General features: G+C 44.3%; 1 protein-coding gene across 1 annotated transcript in view; it reads left to right on the forward strand.

The window, feature by feature from the left end:
* Positions 1-4,545, forward strand: part of LOC108787574 (cat eye syndrome critical region protein 5 homolog) — a 19,644-nt gene extending 15,099 nt beyond the window's left edge. Inside the window, exons 8-9 of the mRNA XM_018557167.1 lie at positions 1,441-1,629; positions 3,992-4,545. Of these exons, the coding sequence (XP_018412669.1) occupies positions 1,441-1,629; positions 3,992-4,397 (595 nt within the window). The 3' untranslated portion in view covers positions 4,398-4,545. The remainder of the gene's footprint in view (positions 1-1,440; positions 1,630-3,991) is intronic.
* Positions 4,546-11,686: the final 7,141 nt, after the last annotated feature.

The following is an 11,686-nucleotide window of genomic DNA, read 5'->3' on the forward strand; positions in this document are numbered from 1 at the left end:
TCCAGTTGCGTTCTTGACGCGTTTGTAGTGTTCCAGTGCGTTCCAGACCAGACAAAATGTGACACGCAGTATTTTGCTGGTCTGGAACTGACTGTGGTGGTGTGAACTGAGGCCAAGAAGACCATAGGGAAACATTGGGATGCATTTTAGGTCCAGAAACAGTCTGGTCTGGAGGTGATCTGGAGGTGGTGTGAATGGGCCCTTAAAAGCAAACTATGAAATATTGCTATAGGAAATATAGAAAGGTCAGATTTCATAAACAAGGTCTTTGCAAGAATAGGCTCCAGTCATTAGGCTAGTCATACACACTTGGATTTCTCTTGTTTCACCCGTGTGTGGATGAGGTGATCTCCATTGCAGGTTATTGTATTCAGACACTTGCAGAATCCTTGGTTGGGGGGACAGTAATGATCAGTCATCTATCCTAGGCAATTCATTATTTCTTTGTGGTTAGGTTGAATAGTCAGGGATAACCCACAGGCATACAATTCTTATAAGCTATATTCAAGGAAATTGCTTTAAATCTATGGGTACTTTAGCTCAGCCTTTCTCAACCATGCTGCCATGGCACACTGGTGTCCCCCCTGGCCTCCTCAGGGGAGCCTCCAAACTTTGTGGTAGTGGGACTGTGATGTGAAGGGCTAATGACTGATATGAAAGTGAGGCTTCTAATATGAAAGGAGGGCTCCTGATGTGAAAGGAGTCTACTGATGCAAAGGGTGACTTTGATGTAAAGGGGCATTTTGATGTGAAGGGGGTAACCTACTGTTTTTGGGTGTTGCTGCGTGGGTTCCCCCTTAAAATCTGACATTTTAGACTTGGGTGCCTTGACTTTAAAAAAAAAAGTAGGGCTGGTAATGATTAAAATTTTCCTGTTCGATTAATCGAAATGTTTTTAAATCGATTAATCGATTAATTATAACGCACATACAGATCCAACTACATTGGCCTATACAAAAAAAAAGGTTGAGAAACGCTGCTTTAGCTTTCTCTTACTGCAACAAAGCATATTGTTTGCATGCATTGAGCTGTTTCATGGATAGGTACATCTCTTCAGTTTAATGCATGTTCTCAGGATCCTCTATGGCTTCTTTGATGAACTAGGTAGATCTGATTGTGTCTAGGATCTATTAATAGAGCTTATCTCACAATAGAGTTTATAGATTGTAATCTCCTTGACCGCTGTGAATGTGCACTATGTAAAGCGCTACGTAAATTGTCGGCGCTATATAAATACCTGTAAATAATAAATAAATCGTCTGTATGATCATTTTTTGGAGTTTACAATGGCGGGTGCTGTGTGTGTTTATGAACTGCTCCCTCTAGTGTCACAGTGGAATACTTCAGCCTGAGAACGCTGCTGGCTTTCTTAATGTGCTGTCATTCCAGGGCACTCATATGGCCAAATGTTTTTATGGATTTGTTGTCTGTGTTTTTCAGGTTTGGACATGGAATATTTATGGTTTGTCTTGAAAGCATCTATAAGAAGATTACAGGAAAGGAACTGAAGTATGAGGTTTTAATGGGCAAGCCCAGCGAGGTGACTTACCACTATGCAGAATACCTCATCCGATCCAAAGCGGCGAAGATGCAGTGGAATAATCCTATCCAAACACTCTATGCTGTTGGGTAATGTAATCTTTTAGCTTCAGCTATTGTAGGTGCAGCAAATGTTTGATGTATACCTGTGCTCAGTGGTGTCACCACTCTCTAAAAAGTCGGGGACTTGGTCATGGACCGGGAGCCCGACAGTGTCAGGAGAGACGAGGGGACCTGGCGGCATACCTAATCCCGCCGGGTGAACGTCCCCTCCTCTTTCAGATGGTCACGCATGCGCGATCACGTCACGCACACGTGCGCTGACGTAATCGCGCATGCGCGTGGTGACATAACGTGCACTGACGACGCGGCGGGGTGTCACCCGGTCTAGTAACTGAGTGACACCCGGACTTGGGACGCCCCGTCTGTGGTGTTATATTCGTTACTATTTGTTTTAAAATTAGCATTTTCATCCAGTGCATTTATTCTTATAGACTTGCAGATTTGAATAAAATGCACATTTTTTTTAAAATTGTATTTAGGAAAAAAAAAATGCTATTTCCATACTAGGGATGCACCGATACTAGTATAGTAAGATACTAGTAAGCCAACTTCCTAGCGAATCAGCATAGAGTTGGCCAATCAGAAAGCCTTGTGGCAGATAATGACCCACCTCCCAGCTTCCTGATTGGCTGGGAAGCCGGCTTCCCGGCCAAACATCATGGAGCTGGCTTCCTGGGCAATCAAGAAGCAAGGCAGTGGGTAATGACATGCCGCCTGGCTTTCTAATTGGCCGGGAAGCCGGCTCCATGCTAGCAGAAGTACTGGTATTGGTACTCGGTATCGGCGAGTACCAAAAGATAAATATCGGTATCTGTGCATCCCTATTCTTTACAGATGAATGGAATTGCATGTAAATCATTGAAAATTCGTATTAATACAGGCTATACCCTTTAAATAAAAAAGTGCACTTGAAAATGCATGTAAAGATATGCAACTGTCACCCAGCTGTAACGTTGCTGCAGAATCAGGGGTGTGGAATTCCTATCGCACGACGCCCGGGACATGCAGTTTGGGGCGCCGGGTGAGTAGTTTTTTTGTACATTTAGCCCTGCTCCGGACAAGCAGAACTAAATGTACAGCGTGGAGCCACTGCTCGTTTTTCTAATTGGATCACTTGTATCAAATCGAGCAGCAGTGATCCTATCCGGGCCCCCCTGCCTTGGTTTTCGGGGTCCCCCGCTCCTCTAGGGGACCCGTGACCACGGCACATGAGCTCACCATAGAGCCCGTAGAGCAGACGAAGAACGTCTGTTCTTCGTCTGCTCTGTGTGATCACTGAGACTGGAACACTGTAATCACAGCGCCACCTGTCTCAGCGGTCAGGAACTGCACAGAACATCTGTTCCCTGCTGGAGGGCATGCTCCATAAAGAGAACCTGTCACCTCCAAACTATCACATAGGGGTTTTTAATCCCCTATGTGATAGGAATAAAATTAAGTGGAAAAAAAGAAAAGTAAATAATAAAAAATTAAGTTATAAAAAAAAGTAAAAAGTAATAAAATATATAAAAAATAAAAGGGATAAAGTAAAATAAATAAATAATTAAAACCAACCCCGCTGCCCCCGCCATCTGCATGCAAATAAACGCACGCGTAGGACATGTGTGTGTGCGTTGAGTGCTGCGCTATTCCACTGTGTGCCATATTGTGGTAGCCAGGCAGCAGAACTCTCCTACACGCACAATGTGCATTAAAGTGTAAGTTCACTTTCCCAAGTAATATGGGAAAATGGAATTACCCAATCAAATCTGGCCCAGTCTCTCCCAAACACCCCCACCCACCGGCTATACTTACCTTTCAGCGAACAGTCCTTACCCTCCGCCAGCACAGGTGTACTATCTGTACCCCGTACTGCTGTCCAGCGCGGTCCTGCCCTATGCATTTTGAATTTTGCTCGCAAATTGCAAGCACTCATTGGTCAGCATGGTCAGGTGACCACGCTGACCAATGAGAAGCGCTATTTAGCACAGTCAAATAGAGTTTTGATTAGGGATGCACCAATACAGAGTATTTGGACGAGTACTTGTAGCTGCAGCTGTTTTGGGGCTTTTGGATGTCTACACAAAGGAGACTTTTACAGGTAAATAACACGCCTAAAACATGTTAAATGCATATATCATCTTAGGGGAAGATTTCTACCCCTGCACTAACACAACAAGAAAGACGAGAGGAAGAACACAGACTAATACAATGTGACAAAAACCTTTGTTACATTCTGTCTCAAGTAAAAAATAGAATGAATCTGCTTTTTTAAATGCGATACCAAAATACACTTACCCCTCATTGGTAAAGGACAGTGTTCTCCTACCCTTCCCTTCTCTACAGTACAGGCGTGATATTCCAGCAGGTTTTCAGCTGCAGTGTGACCTTTGTTTCTCTTATTTTACAGGGACAACCTAATGACCGATATCTATGGTGCTAATCTCTACAACCGCTACCTTAAGGAGCGAACTTCTACCAAAGACTCCGAGGCACTAGTGCAGGCCGGCACTGGAGCCCGAGTCACAACCGTTTCTCAGGATGTGGAGGCAGCATGGGAAAGTGAGCTGTCCTGCCCTGGTGCCACTCATTGTAAGTCTGTTCTGGTTTGCACTGGGATCTACAACCCTCACGCCGAAGTGCCTGCTGACCCCACACAGTCAGTTACTGAAACAGTATTTCATGGTCACCGGGATTTCAGGATCGACCCTGCCTTGGTAGAACCTGGCCATATTGTTCCGGACGTTAATGCTGCAGTTGACCTGATCTTCCAACTAGAAAAGTTTTTGCCATCCAGCGACTCCAGGACCAGCTAGAGATTTCTCTATTTATATATGATTATATATATTTGACACTATCAGGATATTACGACTCCTCTAACCTCAAACACCTTTCGATGTTCGTTAGTTGTACAGCACTTTACTGTGTCCCCTTTTCTTTTTTTCTATTTCTATGATCTTTAAGGCCTTTGAAATAATACATTTGTGCTTTTATCATTGTTTTTAAATGTTCTAGTCTATATTTATATTGTTTTATTTGAAACATTAGGTGACTGAGGGCCCCAAACCTTTTTTTCTTTGGTAAAGGAAACATTTGCCAAACCTAACCTAAGTCCCCTTCCACCTTCCTTGTGGCGTTTGTGACTTTGTTTAAAAAATGATATATATTTTAGTTTCTGATTTGTGACTTGTGGTATTTTAGGCACAAATTACTCACCTGTTGCCTATTAAACAATCCATAGCGACCTTGATACAATCATAGGGGGCATGTAAATGACTTCGATCTCTTGTTCCCGCTGTTTACCCCGGTTCCTTAAGGGCAATCTGTGAGCATAGAAAAACTTTAGCTGCCATGGTCCTGTTTTTGGTACAGGCCGTAGGCCTATTATGAGTCATTGATCTGGAACAGGAATGCAGGATAGGAGTTCAGATGCCACTGACTATGTGCTTGTTTCAGGGCAGCAATTCACTAGATCATGAAATCCAGATGACTGCTACTTTTTAAAGCAATCGCCAACGGCATCTTCCAGTTTCTCCTGGCTGGAGAAAGCACTGCTGCAACCTATGGTGGCCATGCCTAGGCATTTTGTCAGGTGATATCTGCTGAAGGGGAGGATCAGCCCCTCTGGTGATCTTCAACAGAGGTCACATGACCAAACATAGAGGGCTTTAGTCATGTGAACACCTGCCATGGTATCCTTGAGCTGTGGTTTCTTGAGCCAAGCGTGCCATTCTGTGGCTTTGGCTACTGTAAGAGCTCTGCATGGTGATTTATACATCGAAATTGGTGCTGAGAGACTGAACCACTTCACCTCATAAGGCTAGAAGTACAAAGGAGATTTTAATTGGCTCACATTGAAAAATTCCAAGAAATAATCCTAGCAACTGATCTCTAAACTGGTGGAACAAATGGCTTCCTGCGGGGAAGTAGCATGCAATAGCATCTTGTAATGATCAGTTGTACATGATGAGAGCATTGTGCGATTACAAGGTATTGATAGCTTCTACATACTACTTGTGTAGCTTACATTTGTAGCGATCATTTGTTACTACAAGTGACTTTAGAAGTGCAGTTTAGCTTTTGAATATCTCCTGTGTAGCCTAATGATGTGACTGCCAGCAATGGTTATGTCTCACTTCTGTAATATTAGAGACTGTCACCTTGCCCATGCAAAGAAAAGTGACAGTGTCTCAGCAAAAGGCCCCAGACCCCTTTTTTTTTTTTACTGACCTTACCCTTGCTCCCTTACCACTTCTTCCTCCTCTGCAGCCAGCACTTAAATGATCCGTGTTGGCGTCTTTGGAAAACTGAGACTTCACTCCCCCTTTTTATATGACAGTTCTCGGGTTTAGTGATTGGCTGCCAGACCCCAGCACTGTCACAGGAGGGTGTCACACACTCCCACATATCTCAAAGAGCTGGGTATTATCAGCTGCCCAGGAGGAATGAGCGTTGGGGGGATAAAGGGGGACAGGAGCGATCACTTTGCATGGCAAGGTGACCGCGTTTGTAACACTGCCTGTGTGGTGCGCAGAGGAGCAAGGTGTAGTCTTATTTTAATAAATATTTCACTGTCAAAACTGGATGGGAGGACAAGTTGAAGTGTTCCAGCGCAACCTTCATGTCAGTTTTATATCCAAGATTCACATGTTGAAGAATGCGGTTGCTGTGGGCATCACACAAATACTTTCTGCCAAAGGTGACATCTGTGATGAACATCAGGTTACTGTCCATAATGGTGGTTATCCTGTATCAGAAGAGGAGGCGCAGCAAGCCGAATCTTCATGATATTTTATACCCATTTTGGGGAAAATGTAATTGGTTGCAGCACTACTCTCATGTTTATATATTACCACCACACAAGTAGAGAGGCCCAGAATGTACGGTTCCATTTAAGTTCTGGCTTAATAAAACGGTGTGATCCAGGTTAAAGAAAGTCTTTGCAACTACGTTGCAGTGCGATATTTAGAATAATACAAATCTTTTTATATTTCTTCAGAACAATTCCGATATCTTTCAAAGGGCATTTTAAACGGTATTGAAACCAGTTACTTTTTCTACTGCTTTATGCTACATGGGCACCACCTGCCCAGTCTGTGACTTGAAATGTGTTTTATTGTAACTGCACTTGTCATGTGTATTTAATGTCTGCCATTTTGATGTACACATTATGGAGCTCATTACTGCTCTTTATTTATAAGTCTGTTACAGATTATTTCCTCCTTACGGTTTTATTAAATGTGACTTTCAGCACTCTTTAGTGGTGTCTTTGTTTTATTTTGAAATGAGTCCAATAAGAGAATATGTAAGACCGCTTTTATATATAATCAGGGCTTCCTTTATACAAACTGGATGAATATTGGATTTTTCTTATTCATACATTAGGGACACAGGATGGTACTTCAGGTACATAGGGTTATGCTGCTGCCTTCAGGAGATTGGACACTATGCAAACAAAAGCTGCAGGGACAACCTAGTAGAACCCCTCCCACTCCCATCATGCCTCAGTTTTTTCCTAGTGTCTTCTTTTTGCTCTCAGCAAGGCAAACCCTTTTCCTTTTTTACCTGCTGGTGGAAGCTTGTGCCTGAAAACTCTGTAGGGAGTATACCCAGCAGAAGGAGGGTGCAGACTATGGTTTGGGCTTGCCCCCCAATTTCTACCTGTTATATCTAACCTGCTGCTGGGCTACAGTAAGTAAGGGCTTTACTCTTGTATTAGAGGGCCGAGTTAGCAGCCTTGTGTCTGCTAACTCTGCTAGCAGGTGTCTTGAGGCCGAATTTTCCTCCACTATTTGGATGTGGTATGTGCTTTTCTAATCTATATCTCAGCTACAGCTTTCTTTAGAAAAACTAACAGGGCTATTCACAGAAGGGTAAGAGTTTGGAGAAGGCAGGAGAAGTGAACAATCTAGGACAGGGGTGCCCACAATTTTTGTGTTAAGATCTACTTTTCATATGACGAGCTACATGAGATCTACCAACGAAAAAAACCCTCCCTTGCGCTCCTTCTCTCTCGCTCTCCTGGCTGTCTCTCCTGGCTGTCTGTCCTTGTTCATCCTCCTGGCTGTTTCTCCTTTCTCCCCTGGCTGTCTCTCCTCTCTCTCCTTGCTGTCTTTCCTCGCTCTCTTTCTCCTGGCTGTCATTCCTAATTTTCTCTCCTTGCTGTCTCCCATCTCTCTTTCCTGGCTGTCTCTCTTTGCTCTCTCCCCTGGCTGTCTCTCCGCTCTCTCCCCTGGCTGTCTCTCCTTGCTGTATTTTACAAACAGTGCAGTGCAACAGGCTGTGTATTCTTTGATGTAATACCTAGCACTTCAACCAATAGTATCCACCAGAAAGGTGTCAGGAGCTTGGCTCAGCAGACTCAGGTCTCACACCAAGGCGTATTGCATATGCGCGTCTGTCGCGCGTTTTTTTACCGCGATTCGCTGTAAAAAAGTCGCGCGACAAACGCGCGTCTGGGCCGCCGGCATCTGGAGTCTCTCATCCCTTCCTGGAGCCATAAATAAAAAAGATCAACGCACTGCAGCGCATGTGCATTGTGTGCACCACAATGTGTGTGTGTTATGAGGGGGGAGGGAGGGGTTGTGCTTTTTTTTAATTAGTTTTTCTTTACACATTTTTTATTTTGTTTTACATTTTTTTTAATTTTAATTTTTAACATTTTGTATTTATTTCTTAATTTTGTATTTATTTTTTTTACTGTTGGGGGGGCTACGGTGAAATATCTGGGGTCTAAACCGACCCCTGACATTTCCCTTTTGAAATAGAAAAAGACATTGAGGACACAGACTCCTCAATGTCTTTTTCTGCAGCCTCAGCACTCACTTAATGGGAAGCACTCAGTAGAGGCTTCCCATTCCATTCACAAACTGCTGATAATAAGATATTTACTATCAAGCAGATTCTCAATGGGGAAAAGCCTCTGTACTGAGTGCTTCTCCCCATTGAGAAATTCATGAATGAACAGGCTGTGATGTAAATCACAGCCTGTTCATTCATAACTTGGGACACATAGCACTATGTGTCCCCAGTTATTTACAAACACTGGAGTGATCAGACGATCGCTCCGGTGTTTGTCCTTCTCACACGGAGGATCGGTAAATATCAGGACGACAGTGGCTCCTTCGCCGTCAATTTTTTTTCGGATTCCCGATGCCTCAGCCTATACAAGCGGGGGAGAGCAGCGGAGACCCAGGCCCCCCAGTGCCGCGGGCCCCATAGCGACCCCATCGGTGGTAGTTCCGCCACTGGTTAGAACCCTTCCCCCAATCCAAGTTTTGTTTTTCTTGCTGTCTCTGCCCCAGTTAAAGAATTATGTCCACTGGAAATAAAAGGAAATTCCAATTTTGACAGCTATGGCTGAGACAGGTCTCTGACATCTTTGACAGAGAACTGTACAATTTGGGTTTCTCTTAATTTTTTGCCCCACTGACCAGTGAAGCGATTTATAAAAACCCCTCTTTTGGAAGATTGTCAATATTTTTGTAAGTAATCTACCCTTTCCCAAAATGTCCAAGTGTTTCCGATCTTCAGTTACTGTGAATTCAGCTATTCTGGAATGTAGGCAGTTCTTCTTTTTAATGGATATGTACGGCAAAATACTTTTGTCTTGGATAGAGTAGGGAAGGGTTACAAACGTTTCTACTTGTCCCCTTGGGGTGATTTGTCCTTCAACTCCTGTCTGGTAGAAGCCACAGGAAATCCCCCCCAAAGTGAGAAAAATGTATTAAGAAGCACTTCAGCATAAGAAATTCTGGTGATTATGTTGAAATCTACTTTAAAGAGACTGTTACCAAACCCTTCATTTCAACAAAGAATCCTCCTATAAGGTACTTTATGCCTGGGCTATACCTGGAAAGGCCTCCCTGGTGTAGACATCCAAAAGGCCTGAGACTGCTGCTGCATCATGACACTATATAGTCATTTTCCTTGCTCCCTCCCTCTAGCTTCATAGGTTATGTAGACAGTTGAGGGCGTAGCACAGAGGAGCTGGGCCTGCCTAGCAAACAATTGGACACTCCCAAGAGAAGAAAAAGCTATAAATGGGCAAAAAGGCAGCTGTACTAGGTACGGATGCACCGATACCACTTTTTCAAGACCGAGTACGAGTACCGATACTTTTGCTCAAGTACTCGCAGATACCAATTAACGAAACCTAGTCTTAAAGGGACAGGTCACATTTTTTCTAAAGCAATACAAACTAATGCTTTAGGGTCACTTTCTTAATATTATGATTCATGAGATGACGAGGGAGCATGACGCCAGCTTCCCGGCCAATCAGAATGCCGGGCGCTGCGTCATTACACGGTACCCAGCTTTCGGATTTGCTAGCTTCCTTACCAATCGGGAAGCCGGGCAGCGCGTCATTGCACGCTACCCGGCTTCCTGATTGGCCAGGAAGTCGGCTCCATGCTCTCTCATCACAAGTGACGAGAGAGCATGGAGCCGTTTCCTAGCCAATCAGGAAACCGGGCAGCGTGTAATGATGCGCTGCCCGGCTTCTTGATACAGGAAGTACTCGTGCTAGGTATCGGAGCATTTGGGCGAGTACGAGTACTCACCCAAATACTCAGTATCGGCACCGATACTAGTATCGGTGCATCCCTAGTACTAGGGAACATCTTCTCTGGTGTAGTCAAATTTTCTTGCAAGCTTAAAGGCACATTGATAAAAGAAAGACAAGAAACAAAATAACACTGCAAGTAAGCACTTAAAAACACAATTGTTTCAAGTTGAAATTTGAGCACAAAAAATAAAACCCGAAATATGTTGAATAACAACAAAGGCTATAAATCTACATTGTGAGCACCATATCCCTTTGTAAGCCCAGATATTACTTTGTATACATAGCCATGACATCATTACTTGCTGCACATAGCTTAAGCAGAGCTCTGGGAGAGGCCTAGCAGCTCCTCCCATTACAGGCTGGCTGCAGAAAACAACAGGAGGGGGTGGGTACAAGACCAGTCACCCTGCACAAGGATAGAGCCCAGCAGTGACTGGTCTTTACTACAGGAAGCTGCTACACAGGCAAAGTTGTACACTGTACAGACTACACATGCTGCACAGGTCTGGAAGAAATACACAAAGCACACCAAGAAGTAAAAATACACATGCCGCCTCTTCTACTGTTAAAAAAAGAATATACAAATGTCTCTTGTATTTGGACAATGTTTGCTTATCCTAAAGTTCAAGCAGTATGTCGGGCAAATCGAATTTTAACCCTTGCAGTTACTTAACTGAAGCTTAAATAAAGTTATACTCACCCGAACCATGATCCCGGATGGCTCCTACACCGCTCCCTCATGGTATGTTTCTCAGTGTCCTCACTGCATAGAACATGATGACTCATAGGACATTAGACCGCTGGAGCGCAGGGGGAGTAGGGATGAAGCAAGCGGTCTAAGAGCAAGCTGGGATTGTGGTTCGGGTGAGTATAACTTTGTTATTTCAGCTCCCTAGACAAAGGAGCGCTTAACCTTCAGGGGAGCTACGTAACTGCAAGGGTTAAGAATTGATTTGCTCGGAGTACCGCTTTAACCTTAAGGCCCCATTCACACTGGAATCGGCCGGCACGTACAGCTCCGTGTTGCGTGCATGGCCGTATCGGGCAGCTCCCGGGAAGGACAGGTGCTGCGTATGATTAGTACGCACCCCCCGTCCTTCTCTATGGGACTACGCGGCTGTACGCCCCCCTACGCTTACCTCAAGTGCAGGTCCGTGCGGATGCGTGTTTCCTGGCTCGGACGCAGACAGGATCCATTTATTGGCACGGACGTGCAAGGCGGGTGAGTGTAGGGCCGCGTAGTCCCATAGAGAAGGACAGGGCCTTGCTACTATTCACACGCAGCACCTGTCCTTCCCGGGAGCTGCCCGATACGACTGTGCATGCAACACGGAGCTGTACGTGCCGGCCGATCTAGTGTGAATGGTGCCTTAAGTGACAGGTTAATTGATTATATGGGTTGGACTTGATGGACGTATGTCTTTATTCAACCCCAAATACTATGTAACTATGTAGGTTCTCTTAAAAAGAACAAAGACAACAGCAAGGTTTGAATTTAAAAAAAAACCTTTATGTCAGGAATTAGTTACCTACGGCGGT

Source organism: Nanorana parkeri, unplaced genomic scaffold (genome assembly GCF_000935625.1).
Source record: "Nanorana parkeri isolate BGI_ZX_2015 unplaced genomic scaffold, ASM93562v1 scaffold270, whole genome shotgun sequence".
NCBI classification, from domain to species: domain Eukaryota; kingdom Metazoa; phylum Chordata; class Amphibia; order Anura; family Dicroglossidae; genus Nanorana; species Nanorana parkeri.